At 47.9% G+C, this 24,714-nt stretch overlaps 1 protein-coding gene, 1 long non-coding RNA gene and 1 pseudogene across 3 annotated transcripts; 1 reads left to right on the top strand and 2 right to left on the bottom strand.

The window, feature by feature from the left end:
* Positions 1-1,669: 1,669 nt before the first annotated feature.
* LOC123130258 (uncharacterized) lies at positions 1,670-3,144 on the bottom strand. The gene is made up of 3 exons (XR_006463775.1): positions 2,603-3,144; positions 2,339-2,420; positions 1,670-2,194 (listed from the first exon to the last, which is right to left on the bottom strand). It is a non-coding gene; the product is annotated as an uncharacterized lncRNA (long non-coding RNA).
* A 336-nt stretch (positions 3,145-3,480) lies between these two features.
* On the top strand, positions 3,481-9,169 carry LOC123131973 (RNA-binding KH domain-containing protein PEPPER). Of its 2 annotated transcripts, none has more exons than XM_044551711.1 (6): positions 3,481-3,968; positions 5,647-5,902; positions 7,010-7,158; positions 7,254-7,469; positions 7,689-7,883; positions 8,616-9,169. In XM_044551711.1, exons 1-6 carry the CDS (start codon positions 3,552-3,554, stop codon positions 8,823-8,825), a joined length of 1,443 nt encoding a protein of 480 aa, XP_044407646.1. In that variant the 5' UTR covers positions 3,481-3,551; the 3' UTR covers positions 8,826-9,169. The 2 variants fall into 2 exon arrangements, with proteins under 2 accessions (XP_044407646.1, XP_044407647.1); XM_044551712.1 differs by having other exon boundaries at positions 3,483-3,968; positions 7,257-7,469.
* A 1,337-nt stretch (positions 9,170-10,506) lies between these two features.
* Positions 10,507-11,172, bottom strand: LOC123129432 (protein PLASTID MOVEMENT IMPAIRED 1-like; annotated as a pseudogene).
* Positions 11,173-24,714: the final 13,542 nt, after the last annotated feature.

Consider the following 24,714-nt stretch of genomic DNA (forward strand, 5'->3'; position numbering starts at 1 on the left):
CCCCCTGCTCGTGGGACGCCGGCGCGGGGCGGCCTCCTCGAGCTGCGGCGCTGGACTTCGCGGGGTTCAGCGGCTTGGCGACGGGATCACGGGGCGGCCGGCTGGTGGCGGCGCGCCGGTGCCCTGGGTCTCGTGCGTGGCGGGGCGGCTGCGGAGCTCCCCGTCTCGGGAGGTGGCGCGCGGCCGGCCCCTCGTTGGATCCAGCCGGATCTGGTGGTGGGGGTCGGCCGGCGGCGCGTGGCGTCAGTGGTGCGTGCCCGGCGGCTCCGGCGCTATGAGCTCGTCGGGCGACGCGGGTAGGGTAGCGGTCGGGCGTGGTCGTTGCTCCGGCCGTGGGCGGCGACGTGTGGAGGTCCGGCGGTGGTGGACTTCCGGCCGCTTCATGGTGGCTTGGCGGATCTGCTTGCGGCAGCGGCCGGCTTCTCCGGCGTCGGCTTGTCTGCGATCGGACCGTTTCGGCCTTCACTCCATCTCCTCGGTGCTCGGTCGCTACTCCCTTCGAAGGGCTGGCCCTTTCCCAGCTACGGTTCATCGCTCGTCTCGCGCCCGGTGCAGCAGGACCGAGCTCGTCTCGCGCACAGTGCCGCAGGACCGAGCTCGTCTCGCGCACGGTGCAGCAGGACTGACCTCGTCCCGCCCCACGGTGCTGCAGGACCGATCTCGTCTCGCTCTCCGGGCTGCAGGTTGGGTCGATGGATGCCAGTGTTGGCCGACCTATTGGGTCTCGACGCTGGGGGTGGACCAGGGGTGCAAAGGCGGATCCTTTTCTGCTCGTCTCTTTGGTTGGGGTAGCGGCGGGTCTCGGGTGCGGTGGTGTCAAGGTCTTGGATGCCGGGGGCGGCGGCCCTGGTGGCGGTGCACGGTGCTCTTGGGGAGAGCCCGTGTCTTGGCGCTGCCCGGTGACCATGGCCGTGTGGGCGGCGTGGTAGCCGGGGTGTAGCGTTCGGTGGCGGTAAGTGGTGGCCAGGGTGAAAACCTGCTCTATCTTCGGACGGACCGGCGATGGCGAAGCTCGTTCCCTTCTTGAAGGCGTCGTCGCGGCTCTCACCGCCCGTCGTGCGGCTCCGGGGGAAACTCTGATTCTCGGATCGGGCGGTGGCGGCGCTCCGGTGTCGTATCCTTCCTGAAGGCGCCGTCTTGGAGTCCACGGTTCGCTGTATGCGGCTTCATCTCTTCGTGGTAGTGTGCTAGGGGTGGTGTTGCTGCGCTCAGTGCTTGTGTTTCGTGCCTTGGGTGTGTGTGGTGTTGGCGTGCGTTTTGTATTGGTTGATGTTGATCTTTGCTTTATATATAAAGCGGGGCGAAAGCTTTTTTCGATAATTCAAAGAAAACAATAACTGGCTTAGGTTGGCTCTTTATTTAGACCTAGACGTGCCCATCTTTCAAAGATGGCTTTACTGAGAGCGTCCAATATCTCCCTACATAAGAAAAGAAAATTGCAGCATCGTGCGGTCAGCACATATGTAATAGCCACTTCAAACACAAGACTGCTGTGTGTGTATAGTACTCCCTCCGTCCGGAAATATTTGTCATCAAAATGAATAAAAGGGGATGTATCTAGATGTATTTTAGTTCTAAATACATCCCTTTTTGTCCATTTTGATGACAAGTTTTTCCGGACGGAGGGAGTATAATAATGTGAACCTGCAATATATTTACATGAACCCTTGTGTGTGTTTTGACTTATAAGTTCACCTATTGACCTGGATCATACTGCATGTTGCGCTAACAACATTTTTCTGCTCCAAAGTGGAGACTTTTAAGAATATTAATTTTCACTACCTTCTGGCCTGCAACTCAAAGGAGATTCATCTCAACTCTGTAAGAGGCTAAGAGCACACCGTATCTGTTTCATCTGAGCAATAAAACCGGCACACCCCAAACAACAAAAACCTAGACACGGATAAAAAGTGCCCACAAGCTTCATGACCCTACGAGGAAATATCTTGGACGCAATTTACATAATAAATAGCATGGGATTCCATGAAACTGACCTAGGAACATAAGAAAGATGAACGACCAAACATTTATTCTTGTTTTGAAGGCCAATACACTCCCCTGAACTCAGACTCTGCATGGAGTTCCAGTGGACGGGGAAAACACGAAGGCTGCCTCGAAAAGACTCCACGCTTGAAGGGTCAATAAGAAAGGTACCTGATGGGTGGATGCAGAACCTGAATGGTTTTTTTTTCATCTGCACAACACACAGCAGTTTATGAGAAACCACAAATAAATGATATGACCCAAGAGAGGCATGAGGTAGCACACATTTGCGGCCGAAAATGATAGATGCGCTCACCCAGATCACAAACCTAAGAGAAAGAACAAAGACTTTGACCTGTATATATGTGAACGGAGCAGAAAGGGGCGGCAAACTTCGATTGTCCCATGAGGAAAACGAACAGCTGGAGAGAACAATCCTATGACCAAATGCACATAAGAATCATTAGAACGAAACTGTAGAACAGGAAAACATGTCGTGATGCTGGATGATGCAATTTTTGTTGACGTGTTTTGGAGATTTATATTTGCATCAATGAAGTTTAGCACAATATCCTATCCCCTTGATCTTGTAAAGGTACTGATAATAAGGAGTAGGTACCTACACACGTCGTTGCCCCTAGCGGCGAGCCTCTGTTGCTGCCGCACCACACCCGGTGAATCTCGACCTCCGCGTACGTCGTTGCCCTGCTGGCCCGGCCATGATGCGCGCGTCGACGCGCCCAGCTACCTTGTTAGAGCCGCGCCATGTGCCGCACGAGCGCCAGCGCCGCCGCCCGTGCCGAGCCGCCGCCGTTTGAGGGCTGCTGCATAGGCGCCGCTCAACACCGTGCCAGCCGCGTCATGCCTGCGCAGACGGAGATGGAGAGAGGTGTCGGCACACCTATTATGGACGGGGAGAGACGACGGCGGGGGCGTCGTTGCCCGAAAATTCTAGACCTACGGACCAGTTACGGGCTGCAGGCTACGGACAACCTTTTTCCTAACAAACCTCTCGTCCCCCCTGATTTTCCGGGTGGGGCAAACCAGCGTGATTTCCCAATCCTTCAATCTCACGTCAGTCCGTAATCAAACATCACGTAGAATCTGCGCGTAAGTGTAGCAAAATTTGTCGTTGCCATGCTTGTCCTCCTCTTTTGGCCACGGTTCTCACAATGAAGGCGGCGGCGGGATGGGAGCCAGTGGCGTAGGTAGGATCGGGCGGAATTCCAGATCGGGCATGGGCGCCCCGGTGGATTTCCTGAACCAAGATTGAACCTCTCTTTGCTCGCTGGCAGAGTTGTCGTCCGCCCGACTAAATTGCTAAATGCAGATTTGACTGAGGATTGATATAATCTTAACGGTTAGATTAGATAAAGTGATATGATCATGAGGTTGTAATTGATCCATGTTATTATAAGTACGTTAGGCTGTGTGCATTTAGCGATGAATATGTTTGCTTATTTAATAAAGTGAAATTTGCACTGCGCATTTTGCTAGAAACCACTCGTTCAGTCCACACTCCACAGTCGTGTCCCACTGACCACTGTCCTTCCCCAAAACCCTCGTCCATGGCGGCCGCGGCACCGCCGCTCGCGGAGTTCGCCCGCGACGCTATGGCCTACGTAGCCGAGGAGGAGGAGGAGGAGGACCCCGAGGAGGTGGAGCCGTGGGTTTCCTCCGACTCGGAGCCGGACGAGCACCCGGCGCCCAAGCCGCGGAGCCCTTCCCCCGACACGCAGCCGGAGCAGCCGCCGCCGCCGCCGCCGCCTGCGCCGACGAATTCGGCGTCCGAGGTGGCGGAGGAGGGGAAAAAGGCGGCGCCTTGGCCCGGGTTTCCCGGCGCGAGCGTGTTCCGGCTGGTCGTGGCCGGGGACAAGGTGGGCGGCCTCATCGGCCGCCGGGGCGAGATCGTCAAGCGTCTCTGCGATGAGACCCGCGCCCGCGTCCGCGTCCTCGACGCCACGGACGGCGTCTCCAGCCGGATTGTAAGGCTCCTTCCCTGTAATTTTGGTTGATGCTGGTTTGATGGTGGTGGTTAGGGCACGGGAAATTGAGCATGACTGTCTACGGTCTCATGCGGTCACAATCAGGTTGATGCATTAGCAATATATAAGGAGCTAAATTAGAAATTGCTTTGGGATTTGTGCATGCTCACTGTAAGAGCATTTCCAACTGCTCCCCTTTCCCCAATATTTTTCTGGTATTGGGGGATTTGGGCCAAAATACCAGCTCCAATAGCTCCTCTTTCCCCAGTATTTTTTGGAGATCACAAGAAACAGCCCATCTTCCCCTAAATGGAGGGGGAGTCGACCCTCTCTATTGGAGCTACCATCCCCAATAACCGGAAAAGTGTTATCGGGGAGCCCCAATAAGTGCTTATTGTGGGAGTTTTTTTGTGAGCTGTTGGAGATGCTCTAAATTGGACCATGGCACAAATATGGGTCTGCCGCAAGCAACACTCGACATGTACATCAGCAATTGTGTGCCAGCATTGCCCTGGTTTGGGTTGCTCATTTCCAAGTTCTCTTGGGACTTGAGATCATCAAGCGCCTCTGCGAGGAGACCCATGTCCGCGTCCTCGAGACCACGGTCGGCGTCACCAGCCAGATTTTAAGGCTCCTCCCCCGGAATTCTGGTTGATTCATGTTAGGATTTATGTCTCAATGGTGGTGGTTAGGACATCGGGAATTGGAAATTGAGTCGCTTGTGCCATGCTTAGTATGCGGTTGGGCGCGTGGTGCATGAATTTCTATGGTCTCATGTGGTCACAACCATGGATTAGCAATATAAGCTAGCTAAGCTAGAAATAACTTTGGGATTTGTGCATGCTCATTGTAAATTGCACTGTAGCGTTAGTGTGGGTCTTCCACAAGCAGCTCTCGACATGTAGATCAGAAATTGTGTGCCAGCATTGCCCTGGTTTGGGTTACTCATTTCCATGTTCTCTTGAGAATTGTGCACTGTGGCCATCGGCACATTGTTACTGTCATCTTGCAACGCTATCCTAGATGTAATTGTGCTGTTTCTTGCATAAGGACACTGATGTGTTGTCACAAGGTCAAATAATTATATAATCCCCATGCTCTTTCAAGTTCGAACTCACACGGATGTGGTCTAATCATCATTAGAGAAAATGAGTAGACAACTGTAAGACGATAGAAACCAGGTTGGTCCATCATATATAATAGTTCTGGAACCCTTTTTAAAAACCTTGTCCTGGAACCTAATTTGGTTATGAAATGGACGAAACAATGACATCAATGTTAGCTTTATAGTTCCAATTGTTCAATGAGCTTTTTTTGTTAGCATTTAGTAGGTAAGTGACTTATTGTTTAATTTAATTATTCTACAAGATATCTCTACTTTGGTAAGTCTTGGCCATGTTATCTGTTGGGTTGTTGTTTTAGTTTAGCAGTTTTTGCAATCATAGGAACAAAGGCATTACTCTGGCCATGTGTTAGGGAAGTTGAAATGGCTTGACCAGGTGAAAATTACTCTGTCTCGTAAGCATAAGCTTTTTAAAACAGGAGGATTCTAGCGTGGCATGTTGAGGTGGTACTTATTGTGAGTACATTACATAAAAAAAGAACAAAAAAGGTTAAACTTAGATCATTTGTTTGTACTTTCTTATTCATTGTGTTAAATTTTATACCTCCTCTTTAGGTCTTGATATCCGCAACAGAAGAAACACAAGCAGAACTGGCACCTGCTATGGATGCTGCAGTTAGGATCTTCAAACATGTAAATGATATAGAAGGGATCAATCCTGATGTCACATTATCTGCTTCTGCACCAGAAATTTGTTGTGCTAGATTACTGGTTCCTAAAGCACAAGCGGTGCACTTAATTGGCAAGCAAGGAACCATGATCAAGTTAATGCAAGAAACTACTGGTGCTACCATGAGGATTATAGATCAAGGTACACGGTTATACATTTTCATGTTAACTATTATGCGATGCATTTCCACTTTGATCCATAGAATTACTGGTCATTTTTATTACCTATGAATTAATGATATTGGTTTCGCTCTTGGATGTGTAACTTGAAAAGGTATATACATTTTCAACTCAAGTATTATGTGATGCATTTCCAGTTTGATTTGTAGAATCGCTCAGTCATTTTTGTTACCTATAAATTATTAACATTGGTTTCGGGCTTGGATGTATAACTTGAATGTGGAAACAAGGGAGTATACCTGGGCATTCTAAAGCAAACATGGTGTCCCTAACTTCTATGATCCATCATTTCTTGTACAAGAGTACTCCACCGGTACTTGATGTCAAGTTCTTTTTGCTGAGAAAAATCCAGAAAAACTATTGGACTGTTTTCCCAACTTTGTATTGCAGCACCAACCTTCGCTGAAAAGTAGCACCTGCCTTCTCCCAGAAATTAGTAGCACCGGCCCTGTTCACTAGAATAGTAGAACGTACTCTGTTTCATCACTGAAGGAGGAGTGCAATTGATAGGATTCTTGTTCTTGTGTTATCTAACTTTTTAGCATGAGAATACTTTTGGTTTTGTTGGTTGGCACCAATTTTTCAATCAAATTATTGTGATCCTTGTAGAAAATGGTGGTTGCTTAAGGGATTTGCACCAATCAGTTAACCAGATGGTTTGTTGTGACCCTATCACTTGAAAATTTAAACTCCCCCACTTTTATAAAATACTGAGACCAGAAGTCACATAAGCTTCCAGATTGCATTGCATCCCTATATATCAGTGGTATAATCGAACTAGCTTGGATTTTCCCTTCCCTGATACATAAAGCACTGAAATATTCATTACGGCAGAGAAGCAACTTGATTTTGATCTGGTATTTGTTGCTACTAATACCATGGAGATTCTTTTGCACACTGTAAAGAGTCTGCCTGGCAGGTTACATTTTTAGAAGCCCTACAACATACTTATCACCTTATTGAAGCTTATACCGTTTTGCCGGCTTTTCAATTTCGATCTCGTTTTGGTTGTTGTGAATTCAATCTAGATCACTGGATGTAACACATGATACTGGATCTACTTTTCTAGACGACTTTTTGAGTAATCAGATGGTGGTTGAAAGAATTGTGGAGATACGTGGTGCTTCCCTCAAGGTCCTCAATGCCCTAAAATCAGTACTTGGACTTCTCCGGAAGTTCCTAGTTGATCATAGCGTCCTTCATCTATTTGAAAGAAAGGTAATCCTTGTTACAGTTGTTGCTGCATGTTTTATTATAAGGATGAGAGCAGCTTGTAACGTTCTCATGGAATTTATATTTCTGTTGCTTATCAGCAGAACCAAGCAGTAACCGAGGTGCAGGATAGTTGTAAAGAAAATCAGGTCACCAATGGTTATGCTCTTCCAGTGAACCAGGACCTTTTGTTATCCGACAGTCGAAGTCCTCTTAACCTGAATGGCAGCAGATATTTGTCATACGGACATGACCCATCTGTTTGTGACCCATATTCACCAGATATCAGACGCCCAACTGTCTCCTTAATATCAAAGGTCTAATGCTATAACCATTGTCCCTTAGCTGCAAACGTATATCATGCCAGTTATTAGCTTGTAAAAATGTGCTCAGGTTTCACCTGGTATAGGCAGATTTCTTCTGTTCATTTTCCCTTTTGAGTTTTGACCCTCGAGACCTGACTTGGTGTAGTCATCTTACATCAGACTTGCCGCGGTTGTTGTTCTTAGTTTCTTACAGAATGTTTTGGCTTTCAGATTATGCAAACGATGCAGATCCCTTTGCTGCAAGCTGAAGAGATAATTGGTGTCAGGGGACAGACCATTGCTCATATACGTTCTGTCAGTGGAGCAGTGGTTGTCCTCGAGGAAACTGGAAATTATCTGGATGAGGTTCTAGTTTCGATCGAAGGCACTTCTTCACAAGTTCAGACCGCGCATCAACTCATACAGGTTAATTATCAATGTCCTGAGGGGTCCTACTTTACTATCCATTTTCTGAATTAGATTAGGATGCCATCTGAATTTTATTTTATTTTTTTGCGCCCAGCCTACTACGCATACACAGATAGTTGCCACCTACCAGTTACACTAGGTCTGACCCAAGAACTAAATGTGCTAGAGTATACCAGATTGTTTTTCTTGCAACAAGTTCAGTGTAGTTTACACAAGGTTGGAGATGCCAGCCAACCTTTAGAAGATAAATTTGTCGTAGATATCAGACCAACAGGATATTAGAAGGAAATGGCGCATGGTCGCTTTCACTCCCAAGACTCCAGAGCGGGATAAAACTTGAGAAGCCACTTGTGTGAGTTGCTCCTTCTTTATGAGTAGTAATTTTCCTTTATTTAACTATTGGTGATTCGGGCCATTTCGTAACTAGTCTAGGTTCCAGCTTGCTGGAGGTAGCTACCCAGGACATGATTTATCACCTATGTAAAATGTAAAGCACACTACACAACACAACCCTTGCTACTCCTCCGGTTGTCACAGCGTCGATTCCGCTGGGCGTCTACATGGAGACCAGCCATCGACGCCTCTTAATTGATCAAATCAAATGAAATGGCCGTTGCAAAACACAGGATTCATTATACCATCTTGCGCGGTTGATTTATCGGTGCAATGCAATCATGAACCGCACGGTTGAATGTCTGTTTTTTGACCTGTCGCCATTTTTGCACGCAGGAGGTCCTACTGGGCGACGGAAAAGTTCTACCACCCAGGAGCAGCAGCTACGGCAACCCAGAGGCTGGCCCGGTCAGGCCGCCGTTCGCCCCGCGCGGCGCTGCTCCGGCGAGTCCGGAGTACGCCCCGCCTCTGTACCGCGACTACCGGTCGTTGTCCGGGAGCGTCCGCCACTGCCACTCTGCTGCTTACCACGGGTACAGGCTGTAGCACGCGGAGCCGAGCGACTGACCGCGCGCCTATCCTCCTCATCGCCGCGCCTAACCTAACGATCACCACCCGGACCATGCCCGATTAAGCAGGAATTGAATGGAACGGCTTTGCCGTGACGACCGATCGTTTTTGGGGACGTGATAGTTTCCATGCCGGCTTGTGATGTACTCCCTTTGTTCCGAATTACTTGTCTCGGATATGGATGTATCTAGAACTAACATACATCTAGATACATCCATTTCTACGACAAGTAATTCCGAACGGAGGGAGTAAATGCTGTAGATGGCAACCGAACGCCTCCTTGACTGCATGTTTTAGTGTCAGCCCAACGCTGTCTTCGACCCTGCTCTTCTACCTGGCTGGTTCATTCCCCCTTCTTGTAACCCAGGCAAGCCGGTGCCACCATTCTGGTAGGGTGGGGGCGGCGATGCTCATGCACTCGTCCTCTGCGATGAGCTTCCAGACTGCTCCGGTGAATGGGGAGCGGCGACGACGGCGATGGTCTCTCTCTCTATCTCTCCTGTGACGACAGCGTTTACTTTCTGCACTAGGGGCGTGGACTGCGACGTTTCAAGGCGCGTGACCGCAATTGAAACATTTGTGTTTCAGGCTCCCAAGCAAAATTCGAGGGCACACCCCACTATCTAAAATAACAATCTTTTTAAACCAAAATAAATACACACCCCTCTAGGCGAAAGTACCTTCCTACAACTGAGGGGGTGAATAGACACTTAGCAAGGTAATGGTGCAAATTTTTATTTTCTTGGAACTTAGGTAGATTTTAGCACAAGTTAAATGACAACCAATACAATCTACACATGCATATCTAGAGTCTAGGGAGCAGACGAGGAACAACATGCAAGTACAAGAATGTAAAGATGGTAGAGATAGAAAGGTCAAATGAAGCCATGGTAATTTTTGGTGTGGTTTTGATAGGTGGTGTTATCGTACATCTATGTTGATGGAGACTTCAAACAACTGAGGGTAATGCCTGCGTGAGTCCATGGAGGGCTCCACCCACGAAGGATCCACGAAGAAGCAATCTTGTCTATTTCATCATGGCGTACGCCCACGAAGGACTAGCCTCACTCGAGATAGATTTTCACGAAGTAGGCGATCTTCTTGCCCTTACAAACTCTCTAATTTAACTCCACATGATTTGGAGGTTCACACCTAGCCAATCTAGAAGACATCACTCTCTAAAGGGTAACATATATTGTTGTTGATGATGAACTCCTTACTTTTGTGCTTCAAAAGATAGTCTCCTCAACACTCAATAACTCTCTCACAGATTTGGCATGGTGGTGGCAGAAGGATTGGAGTGGAAAGTAACTTGAGGGGGTAAGAGCATCTCCAGCCGTTGTGCTCCCCCAGGGACGTTTTTTCGTCCGGCTGGGGCTGCACCGGCGCAAATTTTGGGCTTGGGGGAGATTTTTTCAGCCGTCTCCACCCCCAAGCATCTCTGCACCTCGACGAGGAGGACGCGTGGCGCGCAGCGAGGAAGCGGCCAGGCCGGTGACGATGTCGAGGAGGCGCCATGGCAGAGGAGGAGGTCCAGGCCACCGTCCTTGTGTAGGAGCGACGCCATGAAGAAGAAGAGGAGCAAGAGGTCTAGGCTCTCCGCTGCGCTGTGGGAGCTCAAGCTGGCGGCCAAGGCGAGGGACAAGGAGGGGCTCCTTCAGATTCTTGTCACCGGACACCGCACCAGGACAGCAGTCTTGGTGGCCGGCTGGCTGTAGAGCCCGACGCCGCCGTCCTCCATGATCTGGAAAGCGAGCGTGACGACGAGCTCCCTGCCCTTGGCCTTGCCGGTGAGCAGGAATGCCATCTGCCACTGCCGAACGCGCTCCCCCCGCCGGCTCTTCTCCGTGGACTCATTCACGAGGGCGCTCAAGTCCACCATGCTCTAGCCAAGGTCCAGCTCCGACGCGTCCACATCGACCACGGACAGCAGGAATGGGCGAGGCTCGAACTTCGCGGGTGGCTTGCCGGCACCCCCGCCGCTACAGTAGACGTGCCCTAGTCTCCTCGAAGTCCACCTCGCCCTGCTGCACACGGGACGGCATGGTCTGCACAACGCCCTCGACGAGGCGGAGCCCGTCCATGGACGGCGTGAGGCCCTCGCCGCCGCCACCTCGACGGGAGGCCAGGGGAAAGGAGGCGGAGCCCGTCCATGGACGACGGGAGGCCCTGCGCCGCCGCCACCTGGACGGGAGACCGACACAGAGGAGGCGGAGCTAGAGAACACGGGGCGGAGGCTTGGAGATGCAGGGGGCTTGGAGAGGCGGGAGAGAGCGGGAGCGGACGCGAAGGCGAGGCGGCGGAGGTGGTTGTTGGCCGCCATGGCGTGCGGGGGAGGCCGGGGCAGAGGAGGAGTAGGATGCAGCGGTGGAAGGTGGGTGACGGGGTGGGGTAGGTGGAAAGAGAGGAGAGAGAGGGGTTTGCATGTGAAAGGTAGCGCCGGTGCCCCAGCTCGCCCCCAGCGCGTTGGGTTTCTCATGGGAGCGCTGGCCAAAACTTTCCTCAAATCCGGCGAAAAAGGAGGTCTTGGGTGCATGGCTGGGGTGATTTTTACAACCGGCGCAAAAAAAGTGGTCCTGGGGGGCTGCTGGGGGCCTAGTGGAGATGCTCTAAGAAATCAAGGATCAAATGGTTGGAGTGGATTGTTTTGATCTCGACACAAGTGTAGGTGGTTCTCGCTCAGAAAATGGATATGGGAAGTGTAGTTTCATCCCGGTTGCTCTCTCTGAGAGTAGGTGGTTGTGGGTGGGTATATATAGCCATCACCGAAGATCTAGTCATTACTCACCTTTATGCACAACTCGGTGGCACCGAAAGAAAATCTCGGAGGCGCCAACTAGTGCAAAATATTAAAAAAATTGGTGAGATCGGATGAATCCACTCGGTGGCTCTGATATGTGATGACCTAAGTAGTTACCTCATATTGGTAACTCCGATTAGTTTCACTCGGTAATTCCGAAGTGAGATCGGCAGTTGCGATGGCTGCGGGGAAGGGCCCCGGTGGCAGCGGTAGCAAGCCGCAGCGAGCAGCGAACGGGGCAGCGGCGGTGCGGGCAATGCGAAACAGGGGCGCGGGCGACTCGTCTGAGGCGCGCAGCGAACGCGCGGGGAGCGAAGCGGGGCTTGAAGGAAATATGCCCTAGAGGCAATAATAAAGTTATTATTTATTTCCTTATAATCATGATAAATGTTTATTATTCATGCTAGAATTGTATTAACCGGAAACATAATACATGTGTGAATACATAGACAAACTTAGTGTCACTAGTATGCCTCTACTTGACTAGCTCGTTAATCAAAGATGGTTATGTTTCCTAACCATGAACAAAGTGTTGTTATTTGATTAACGAGGTCACATCATTAGTTGAATGATCTGATTGACATGACCCATTCCATTAGCTTAGCACCCGATCGTTTAGTATGTTGCTATTGCTTTCTTCATGACTTATACATGTTCCTGTAACTATGAGATTATGCAACTCCCGTTTACCGGAGGAACACTTTGGGTACTATCAAACGTCACAACGTTACTTGGTGATTATAAAGGAGTACTACAGGTGTCTCCAAAGGTAGATGCTGGGTTGGCGTATTTCGAGATTAGGATTTGTCACTCCGATTGTCGGAGAGGTATCTCTGCGCCCTCTCGGTAATGCACATCACATAAGCCTTGCAAGCATTGCAACTAATGAGGTAGTTGCAAGATGATGTATTACGGAACGAGTAAAGAGACTTGCCAATAACGAGATTGAACTAGGTATTGGATACCGACGATCGAATCTCGGGCAAGTAACATACCGATGACAAAGGGAACAACGTATGTTGTTATGCGGTCTGACCCATAAAGATCTTCGTACAATATGTAGGAGCCAATATGGGCATCCAGGTCCCGCTATTGGTTATTGACCGGAAACGTGTCTCGGTCATGTCTACATTGTTCTCGAACCCGTAGGGTCCGCACGCTTAAGGTTACGATGACAGTTATATTATGAGTTTATGCATTTTGATGTACCGAAGGTTGTTCGGAGTCCCGGATGTGATCACGGACCTGACGAGGAGTCTCGAAATGGTCGAGACATAAAGATTGATATATTGGAAGCCTATGTTTGGATATCGGAAGTGTTCCGGGTGAAATCGGGATTTTACCGGAGTACCGGGAGGTTACCGGAACCCCCCGGGGAGCTATATGGGCCTTAGTGGGCCTTGAAGGAAATATGCCCTAGAGGCAATAATAAAGTTATTATTTATTTCCTTATAATCATGATAAATGTTTATTATTTTTCATGCTAGAATTGTATTAACCGGAAACATAATACATGTGTGAATACATAGACAAACTTAGTGTCACTAGTATGCCTCTACTTGACTAGCTCGTTAATCAAAGATGGTTATGTTTCCTAACCATGAACAAAGTGTTGTTATTTGATTAACGAGGTCACATCATTAGTTGAATGATCTGATTGACATGACCCATTCCATTAGCTTAGCACCCGATCGTTTAGTATGTTGCTATTGCTTTCTTCATGACTTATACATGTTCCTGTAACTATGAGATTATGCAACTCCCGTTTACCGGAGGAACACTTTGGGTACTACCAAACGTCACAACATTACTGGCTGATTATAAAGGAGTACTACAGGTGTCTCCCAAGGTAGATGTTGGGTTGGCGTATTTCGAGATTAGGATTTGTCACTCCGATTGTCAGAGAGGTATCTCTGGGCCCTCTCGGTAATGCACATCACATAAGCCTTGCAAGCATTGCAACTAATGAGGTAGTTGCAAGATGATGTATTACGGAACGAGTAAAGAGACTTGCCAGTAACGAGATTGAACTAGGTATTAGATACCGACGATCGAATCTCGGGCAAGTAACATACCGGTGACAAAGGGAACAATGTATGTTGTTATGCGGTCTGACCCATAAAGATCTTCGTAGAATATGTAGGAGCTAATATGGGCATCCAGGTCCCGCTATTGGTTATTGACCGGAAACGTGTCTCGGTCATGTCTACGTTGTTCTCGAACCCGTAGGGTCCGCACGCTTAAGGTTACGATGACAGTTATATTATGAGTTTATGCATTTTGATGTACCGAAGGTTGTTCGGAGTCCCGGATGTGATCACGGACATGACGAGGAGTCTCGAAATGGTCGAGACATAAATATTGATATATTGGAAGCCTATGTTTGGATATCGGAAGTGTTCCGGGTGAAATCGGGATTTTACCTGAGTACCGGGAGGTTACCGGAACCCCCCGGGGAGCTATATGGGCCTTAGTGGGCCTTGAAGGAAATATGCCCTAGAGGCAATAATAAAGTTATTATTTATTTCCTTATAATCATGATAAATGTTTATTATTTTTCATGCTAGAATTGTATTAACCGGAAACATAATACATGTGTGAATACATAGACAAACTTAGTGTCACTAGTATGCCTCTACTTGACTAGCTCGTTAATCAAAGATGGTTATGTTTCCTAACCATGAACAAAGTGTTGTTATTTGATTAACGAGGTCACATCATTAGTTGAATGATCTGATTGACATGACCCATTCCATTAGCTTAGCACCCGATCGTTTACTATGTTGCTATTGCTTTCTTCATGACTTATACATGTTCCTGTAACTATGAGATTATGCAACTCCCGTTTACCGGAGGAACACTTTGGGTACTACCAAACATCACAATGTTACTGGCTGATTATAAAGGAGTACTATAGGAGTCTTCAAACAACTGAGGGTAATGCCTGCGTGAGTCCATGGAGGGCTCCACCCATGAAGGATCCACGAAGAAGCAATCTTGTCTATTTCATCATGGCGTACGCCCACGAAGGACTAGCCTCACTCGAGATAGATTTTCACGAAGTAGGCGATCTTCTTGCCCTTACAAACTCTCTAATTTAACTCCACATGATTTGGAGGTTCACACCTAGCCAATCTAGGAGACATCACTCTCTAAAGGGTAACATATATTGTTGTTGATGATGAACTCCTTACTTTTGTGCTTCAAAAGATAGTCTCCTCAACACTCAATAACTCTCTCACAGATTTGGCATGGTGGTGGCAGAAGGATTGGAGTGGAAAGTAACAACCAATAACAACCAATACAATCTACACATGCATATCTAGAGTCTAGGGAGCAGACGAGGAACAACATGCAAGTACAAGAATGTTAAGATGGTAGAGATAGAAAGGTCAAATGAAGCCATGGTAATTTTTGGTGTGGTTTTGATAGGTGGTGTTATCGTACATCTATGTTGATGGAGACTTCAAACAACTGAGGGTAATGCCTGCGTGAGTCCATGGAGGGCTCCACCCACGAAGGATCCACGAAGAAGCAATCTTGTCTATTTCATCATGGCGTACGCCCACGAAGGACTAGCCTCACTCGAGATAGATTTTCACGAAGTAGGCGATCTTCTTGCCCTTACAAACTCTCTAATTTAACTCCACATGATTTGGAGGTTCACACCTAGCCAATCTAGGAGACATCACTCTCTAAAGGGTAACATATATTGTTGTTGATGATGAACTCCTTACTTTTGTGCTTCAAAAGATAGTCTCCTCAACACTCAATAACTCTCTCACAGATTTGGCATGGTGGTGGCAGAAGGATTGGAGTGGAAAGTAACTTGAGGGGGTAAGAGCATCTCCAGCCGTTGTGCTCCCCCAGGGACATTTTTTCGTCCGGCTGGGGTTGCATCGGCGCAAATTTTGGGCTTGGGGGAGATTTTTCCAGCCATCTCCGCCCCCAAGCATCTCTGCACCTCGACGAGGAGGACGCGTGGCGCGCAGCGAGGAAGCGGCCAGGCCGGTGATGATGTCGAGGTGGCCCCATGGCAGAGGAGGAGGTCGAGGCCACCGTCCTTGTGCAGGAGCGACGCCATGAAGAAGAAGAGGAGCAAGAGGTCCAGGCTCTCCGCTGCGCTGTGGGAGCTTAAGCTGGTGGCCAAGGCGAGGGACAAGGAGGGGCTCCTTCAGATTCTTGTCACCGGACACCGCACCAGGACAGCAGTCTTGGTGGCCGGCTGGCTGTAGAGCCCGACGCCGCCGTCCTCCATGATCTGGAAAGCGAGCGTGACGACGAGCTCCCCGCCCTTGGCCTTGCCGGTGAGCAGGAATGCCATCTGCCACTGCCGGACGCGCTCTCCCCGCTGGCTCTTCTCCGTGGACTCATTCACGAGGGCGCTCAAGTCCACCATGCTCTAGCCAAGGTCCAGCTCCGACGCGTCCACATCGACCACGGACAGCAGGAATGGGCGAGGCTCGAACTTCGCGGGTGGCTTGCCGGCACCCCCGCCGCTACAGTAGACGTGCCCTAGTCTCCTCGAAGTCCACCTCGCCCTGCTGCACACAAGACGGCATGGTCTGCACAGCGTCCTCGATGAGGTGGAGCCCGTCCATGGACGGCGGGAGGCCCTCGCCGCCGCCACCTCGACGGGAGGCCAGGGCAAAGGAGGTGGAGCCCGTCCATGGACGACGGGAGGCCCTGCGCCGCCGCCACCTCGACGGGAGACCGACACAGAGGAGGCGGAGCTAGAGAACACGGGGCGGAGGCTTGGAGATGAAGGGGGCTTGGAGAGGTGGGAGAGAGCAGGAGCGGACGCGAAGGCGAGGCGGCGGAGGTGGTTGTTGGCCGCCATGGCGTGCGGGGGAGGCCAGGGCAGAGGAGGAGAAGGATGCAGCGGTGGAAGGTGGGTGACGGGGTGGGGTAGGTGGAAAGAGAGGAGAGAGAGAGGGGTTTGCATGTGAAAGGTAGCGCCGGTGCCCCAGCTCGCCCCCAGCGCGTTGGGTTTCTCATGGGAGCGCTGGCCGAAACTTTCCTCAAATCCGGCAAAAAAGGAGGTCTTGGGTGCATGGCTGGGGCGATTTTTACAACCGGCGCAAAAAAAGTGGTCCTGGGGGGCTGTTGGGGGCCTAGTGGAGATGCTCTAAGAAATCAAGGATCAAATGGTTGGAGTGGATTGTTTTGATCTCGACACAAGTGTAGGTGGTTCTCGCTCAGAAAATGGATATGGGAAGTGTAGTTTCATCCCGGTTGCTCTCTCTGAGAGTAGGTGGTTGTGGGTGGGTATATATAGCCATCACCGAAGATCTAGTCGTTACTCACCTTTATGCACAACTCGGTGGCACCGAAAGAAAATCTCGGAGGCGCCAACTAGTGCAAAATATTAAAAAAATTGGTGAGATCGGATGAATCCACTCGGTGGCTCTGATATGTGATGACCTAAGTAGTTACCTCATATTGGTAACTCCGATTAGTTTCACTCGGTAATTCCGAAGTGAGATCGGCAGTTGCGATGGCTGCGGGGAAGGGCCCCGGTGGCAGCGGCAGCAAGCCGCAGCGAGCAGCGAACGGGGCAGCGGCGATGCGGGCAATGCGAAACAGGGGCGCGGGCGACTCGTCTGAGGCGCGCAGCGAACGCGGTGAGCGCGCACGCGCGGGGAGCGAAGCGGGGCTTGAAGGAAATATGCCCTAGAGGCAATAATAAAGTTATTATTTATTTCCTTATAATCATGATAAATGTTTATTATTCATGCTAGAATTGTATTAACCGGAAACATAATACATGTGTGAATACATAGACAAACTTAGTGTCACTAGTATGCCTCTACTTGACTAGCTCGTTAATCAAAGATGGTTATGTTTCCTAACCATGAACAAAGTGTTGTTATTTGATTAATGAGGTCACATCATTAGTTGAATGATCTAATTGACATGACCCATTCCATTAGCTTAGCACCCGATCGTTTAGTATGTTGCTATTGCTTTCTTCATGACTTATACATGTTCCTGTAACTATGAGATTATGCAACTCCCGTTTACCGGAGGAACACTTTGGGTACTACCAAATGTCACAACGTTACTGGCTGATTATAAAGGAGTACTACAGGTGTCTCTAAAGGTAGATGTTGGGTTGGCGTATTTCGAGATTAGGATTTGTCACTTCGATTGTCGGAGAGGTATCTCTGGGCCCTCTCGGTAATGCACATCACATAAGCCTTGCAAGCATTGCAACTAATGAGGTAGTTGCAAGATGATGTATTACGGAACGAGTAAAGAGACTTGCCAGTAACGAGATTGAACTAGGTATTGGATACCGACGATCGAATCTCGGGCAAGTAACATACCGATGACAAAGGGAACAACGTATGTTGTTATGCGGTCTGACCCATAAAGATCTTCATAGAATATGTAGGAGCCAATATGGGCATCCAGGTCCCGCTATTGGTTATTGACCGGAAACGTGTCTCGGTCATGTCTACATTGTTCTCGAACCCGTAGGGTCCGCACGCTTAAGGTTACGATGACAGTTATATTATGAGTTTATGCATTTTGATGTACCGAAGGTTGTTCGGAGTCCCGGATGTGATCACGGACATGACGAGGAGTCTCGAAATGGTCGAGACATAAAGATTGATATATTGGAAGCCTATGTTTGGATATCGGAAGTGTTCCGGGTGAAATCGGGATTTTACCGGAGTACTGGGAGGTTACCGGAACCCCCCGGGGAGCTATATGGGCCTTAGTGGGCCTTGAAGGAAATATGCCCTAGAGGCAATAATAAAGTTATTATTTATTTCCTTATAATCATGATAAATGTTTATTATTTTTCATGCTAGAATTGTATTAACCGGAAACATAATACATGTGTGAATACATAGACAAACTTAGTGTCACTAGTATGCCTCTACTTGACTAGCTCGTTAAACAAAGATGATTATGTTTCCTAACCATGAACAAAGTGTTGTTATTTGATTAACGAGGTCACATCATTAGTTGAATGATCTGATTGACATGACCCATTCCATTAGCTTAGCACCCGATCGTTTAGTATGTTGCTATTGCTTTCTTCATGACTTATACATGTTCCTGTAACTATGAGATTATGCAACTCCCGTTTACCGGAGGAACACTTTGGGTACTACCAAACGTCACAACGTTACTGGCTGATTATAAAGGAGTACTACAGGTGTCTCCAAAGGTAGATGTTGGGTTGGCGTATTTCGAGATTAGGATTTGTCACTCCGATTGTCGGAGAGGTATCTCTGGGCCCTCTCGGTAATGCACATCACATAAGCCTTGCAAGCATTGCAACTAATGAGGTAGTTGCAAGATGATGTATTACGGAACGAGTAAAGAGACTTGCCAGTAATGAGATTGAACTAGGTATTGGATACCGACGATCGAATCTCGGGCAAGTAACATACCGATGACAAAGGGAACAACGTATGTTGTTATGCGGTCTGACCCATAAAGATCTTCATAGAATAGTTAGGAGCCAATATGGGCATCCAGGTCCCGCTATTGGTTATTGACCGGAAACGTGTCTCGGTCATGTCTACATTGTTCTCAAACCCGTAGGGTCCGCACGCTTAAGGTTATGATGACAGTTATATTATGAGTTTATGCATTTTGATGTACCGAAGGTTGTTCGGAGTCCCGGATGTGATCACGGACATGACAGGAGTCTCGAAATGGTCGAGACATAAAGATTGATATATTGGAAGCCTATGTTTGGATATCGGAAGTGTTCCGGGTGAAATCGGGATTTTACCGGAGTACCGGGAGGTTACCGGAACCCCCCGGGGAGCTATATGGGCCTTAGTGGGCCTTGAAGGAAATATGCCCTAGAGGCAATAATAAAGTTATTATTTATTTCCTTATAATCATGATAAATGTTTATTATTTTTCATGCTAGAATTGTATTAACCGGAAACATAATACATGTGTGAATACATAGACAAACTTAGTGTCACTAGTATGCCTCTACTTGACTAGCTCGTTAATCAAAGATGGTTATGTTTCCTAACCATGAACAAAGTGTTGTTATTTGATTAACGAGGTCACATCATTAGTTGAATGATCTGATTGACATGACCCATTCCATTAGCTTAGCACCCGATCGTTTAGTATGTTGCTATTGCTTTCTTCATGACTTATACATGTTCCTGTAACTATGAGATTATGCAACTCCCGTTTACCGGAGGAACACTTTGGGTACTAGCAAACGTCACAACGTTACTGGCTGATTATAAAGGAGTACTACAGGTGTCTCCAAAGGTAGATGTTGGGTTGGCGTATTTCGAGATTAGGATTTGTCACTCCGATTGTCGGAGAGGTATCTCTGGGCCCTCTCGGTAATGCACATCACATAAGCCTTGCAAGCATTGCAACTAATGAGGTAGTTGCAAGATGATGTATTACGGAATGAGTAAAGAGACTTGCCAGTAACGAGATTGAACTAGGTATTGGATACCGACGATCGAATCTCGGGCAAGTAACATACCGATGACAAAGGGAACAACGTATGTTGTTATGCGGTCTGACCCATAAAGTTCTTCGTAGAATATGTAGGAGCCAATATGGGCATCCAGGTCCCGCAATTGGTTATTGACCAGAAACGTGTCTCGGTCATGTCTACATTGTTCTCGAACCCGTAGGGTCCGCACGCTTAAGGTTACGATGACAGTTATATTATGAGTTTATGCATTTTGATGTACCGAAGGTTGTTCGGAGTCCCGGATGTGATCACGGACATGACGAGGAGTCTCGAAATGGTCGAGACATAAAGATTGATATATTGGAAGCCTATGTTTGGATATCGGAAGTGTTCCGGGTGAAATCGGGATTTTACCGGAGTACCGGGAGGTTACCGGAACCCCCGGGTGAGCTATATGGGCCTTAGTGGGCCTTGAAGGAAATATGCCCTAGAGGCAATAATAAAGTTATTATTTATTTCCATATAATCATGATAAATGTTTATTATTTTTCATGCTAATTGTATTAACCGGAAACATAATACATGTGTGAATACATAGACAAACTTAGTGTCACTAGTATGCCTCTACTTGACTAGCTCGTTAATCAAAGATGGTTATGTTTCCTAACCATTAACAAAGTGTTTTATTTGATTAACGAGGTCACATCATTAGTTGAATGATCTGATTGACATGACCCATTCCATTAGCTTAGCACCCGATCGTTTAGTATGTTGCTATTGCTTTCTTCATGACTTATACATGTTCCTGTAACTATGAGATTATGCAACTCCCGTTTACCGGAGGAACACTTTGGGTACTACCAAACGTCACAACGTTACTGGCTGATTATAAAGGAGTACTACAGGTGTCCCCAAAGGTAGATGTTGGGTTGGCGTATTTCGAGATTAGGATTTGTCACTCCGATTGTCGGAGTGGTATCTCTGGGCCCTCTCGGTAATGCACATCACATAAGCCTTGCAAGCATTGCAACTAATGAGGTAGTTGCAAGATGATGTATTACGGAACGAGTAAATAGACTTGCCGATAACGAGATTGAACTAGGTATTGGATACCGACGATCGAATCTCGGGCAAGTAACATACCGATGACAAAGGGAACAACGTATGTTGTTATGTGGTCTGACCCATAAAGATCTTCGTAGAATATGTAGGAGCCAATATGGGCATCCAGGTCCCGCTATTGGTTATTGACCGGAAACGTGTCTCGGTCATGTCTACATTGTTCTCGAACCCGTAGGGTCCGCACGCTTAAGGTTACGATGACAGTTATATTATGAGTTTATGCATTTTGATGTACCGAAGGTTGTTCGGAGTCCCGGATGTGATCACGGACATGACGAGGAGTCTCCAAATGGTCGAGACATAAAGATTGATATATTGGAAGCCTATGTTTGGATATCGGAAGTGTTCCGGGTGAAATCGGGATTTTACCGGAGTACCGGGAGGTTACCGGAACCCCCCGGGGAGCTATATGTTAGTGGGCCTTAGTGGAAAAGAGAAGGGGCTGCCCTTGATGGGCTGCGCGCCACCCTCCCTCCCCTAGTCCTATTAGGACTAGTTGAGGTGGCCGGCCTCCTCCCTCTCTTTTCCCCCTCCGCGAATCCTAGTCCAACTAGGATTGGGGGAGGAATCCTACTCCCAGAGGGAGTAGGACTCTCCTGGCGCGCCACACCTTGGCCGGCCAGCCTCCCCCCTCTAGTCCTTTATATACTGAGGTAGAGGCACCCTAGAACACACAAGTTGATCCACGTGATCTATTCCTTAGCCGTGTGCGGTGCCCTAGCCACCATATTCCTCGATAATACTGTAGCGGAGTTTAGGCGAAGCCCTGCTGCTGTAGTGCATCAAGATCGTCACCACGCCGTCGTGCTGACGGAACTCTTCCCCGACACTTTGCTGGATCGGAGTCCGGGGATCGTCATCGAGCTGAACGTGTGCTCGAACTCGGAGGTGCCGTAGTTTCGGTACTTGATCGGTTGGATCGTGAAGACGTACGACTACTTCCTCTATGTTGCGTCAACGCTTCCGCAGTCGGTCTGCGTGGGTACGTAGACAACACTCTCCCCTCTCGTTGCTATGCATCACATGATCTTGCGTGTGCGCAGGAAATTTTTTGAAATTACTACGAAACCCATCAGTGGCATCCGAGCCTAGGTTATTTATGTTGATGTTATATGCACGAGTAGAACACAAGTGAGTTGTGGGCGATATAAGTCATACTGCCTACCAGCATGTCATACTTTGGTTCGGCGGCATTGTTGGATGAGACGACCCGGACCAACATTACGCGTACGCTTACGCGAGACCGGTTCCCCCGACGAGCTATGCACACAGGTGGCTTGCGGGCGACTGTCTCTCCAACTTTAGTTGAACCAAGTATGGCTACGCCCGGTCCTTGCAAAGGTTAAAACGGAGTCTATTTGACAAACTATCGTTGTGGTTTTGATGCTTAGGTGAGATTGGTTCTTGCTTAAAGCCCGTAGCAGCCACGTAAAACTTGCAACAACAAAGTAGAGGACGTCTAACTTGTTTTTGCAGGGCATGTTGTGATGTGATATGGTCAAGGCATGATGCTGAATTTTATTGTATGAGATGATCATGTTTTGTAACCGAGTTATCGGCAACTGGCAGGAGCCTTATGGTTGTCGTTTTATTGTATGCAATGCAATCGCGATGTAATGCTTCACTTTATTACTAAACGGTAGTGATAGTCGTGGAAGCATAAGATTGGCGAGACGACAACGATGCTAAGATGGAGATCAAGGTGTCGCGCCGGTGACGATGGTGATCACGACGGTGCTTCGGAGATGGAGATCACAAGCACAAGATGATGATGGCCATATCATATCACTTATATTGATTGCATATGATGTTTATCCTTTTATGCATCTTATCTTGCTTTGATTGACGGTAGCATTATAAGATGATCTCTTACTAAATTATCAAGAAGTGTTCTCCCTGAGTATGCACCGTTGCGAAAGTTCTTCGTGCTGAGACACCACATGATGATCGGGTGTGATAGGTTCTACGTTCAAATACAACGGGTGCAAAACAGTTGCACACGCAGAATACTCAGGTTATACTTGACGAGCCAAGCATATACAGATATGGCCTCGAAACACGGAGACCGAAAGGTCGAGCGTGAATCATATAGTAGATATGATCAACATAACGATGTTCACCATTGAAAACTACTCCATCTCATGTGATGATCGGACATGGTTTAGTTGATTTGGATCACGTGATCACTTAGAGGATTAGAGGGATATCTATCTAAGTGGGAGTTCTTAAGTAATTTGATTAACTGAACTTAAACTTATCATGAACTTAGTACCTGATAGTATCTTGCTTGTTTATGTTGATTGTAGATAGATGGCTCGTGCTGTTGTTCCGTTGAATTTTAATGCGTTCCTTGAGAAAGCAAAGTTGAAAGATGATGGTAGCAATTACACGGACTGGGTCCGTAACTTGAGGATTATCCTCATTGCTGCACAGAAGAATTATGTCCTGGAAGCACCGCTGGGTGCCAGGCCTGCTGCAGGAGCGACGCCGGATGTTATGAACGTCTGGCAGAGCAAAGCTGATGACTACTCGATAGTTCAGTGTGCCATGCTTTAAGGCTTAGAATCGGGACTTCAACGACGTTTTGAATGTCATGGAGCATATGAGATGTTCCAGGCGTTGAAGTTAATATTTCAAGTAAATGCCCGGATTGAGAGATATGAAGTCTCCAATAAGTTCTATAGCTGCAAGATGGAGGAGAACAGTTCTGTCAGTGAGCATATACTCAAAATGTCTGGGTATAATAATCACTTGATTCAATTGGGAGTTAATCTTCCAGATGATTGCGTCATTGACAGAATTCTCCAATCACTGCCACCAAGCTACAAGAGCTTCGTGATGAACTATAATATGCAAGGGATAAATAAGACTATTCCCGAGCTCTTCGCGATGCTGAAAGCTGCGGAGGTAGAAATCAAGAATGAGCATCAAGTGTTGATGGTCAACAAGACCACTAGTTTCAAGAAAAAGGGCAAAGGAAAGAAGAAGGGGAACTTCAAGAAGAACGGCAAGCCAGTTGCTGCTCAAGAGAAGAAACCCGAGTCTGGACCTAAGCCTGAAACTGAGTGCTTCTACTGCAAGCAGACTGGTCACTGGAAGCGGAACTGCCCCAAGTATTTGGCAGATAAGAAGGATGGCAAGGTGAACAAAGGTATATGTGATATACATGTTATTGATGTGTACCTTACTAATGCTCGCAATAGCACCCGGGTATTTGATACTGGTTCTGTTGCTAATATTTGCAACTCGAAACAGGGGCTACGGATTAAGCGAAGATTGGCTAAGGACGAGGAGACGATGCACGTGGGAAACAGTTCCAAAGTCGATGTGATCGCAGTCAGCACGCTACCTCTACATCTACCTTCGGGATTAGTATTAGACCTAAATAATTGTTATTTGGTGCCAGCGTTGAGCATGGACATTATTTCTGGATCTTGTTTAATGCGAGACGGTTATTCATTTAAATCAGAGAATAATGGTTGTTCTATTTATATGAGTAATATCTTTTATGGTCATGCACC

Source organism: Triticum aestivum, chromosome 6A (assembly GCF_018294505.1).
Source record: "Triticum aestivum cultivar Chinese Spring chromosome 6A, IWGSC CS RefSeq v2.1, whole genome shotgun sequence".
In the NCBI taxonomy this organism is placed as follows: Eukaryota; Viridiplantae; Streptophyta; class Magnoliopsida; order Poales; family Poaceae; genus Triticum; species Triticum aestivum.

Coding starts and splice junctions, on each gene's coding strand:
- LOC123131973 (XM_044551711.1), top strand. CDS start 3,552: ATGGCGGCCGCGGCACCGCCGCTCGCGGAGTTCGCCCGCGACGCTATG. Junction 5,903..7,009: donor CATGAGGATTATAGATCAAG/GTACACGGTTAT, acceptor CTACTTTTCTAG/ACGACTTTTTGAGTAATCAG. Junction 7,884..8,615: donor CCGCGCATCAACTCATACAG/GTTAATTATCAA, acceptor TTTTGCACGCAG/GAGGTCCTACTGGGCGACGG.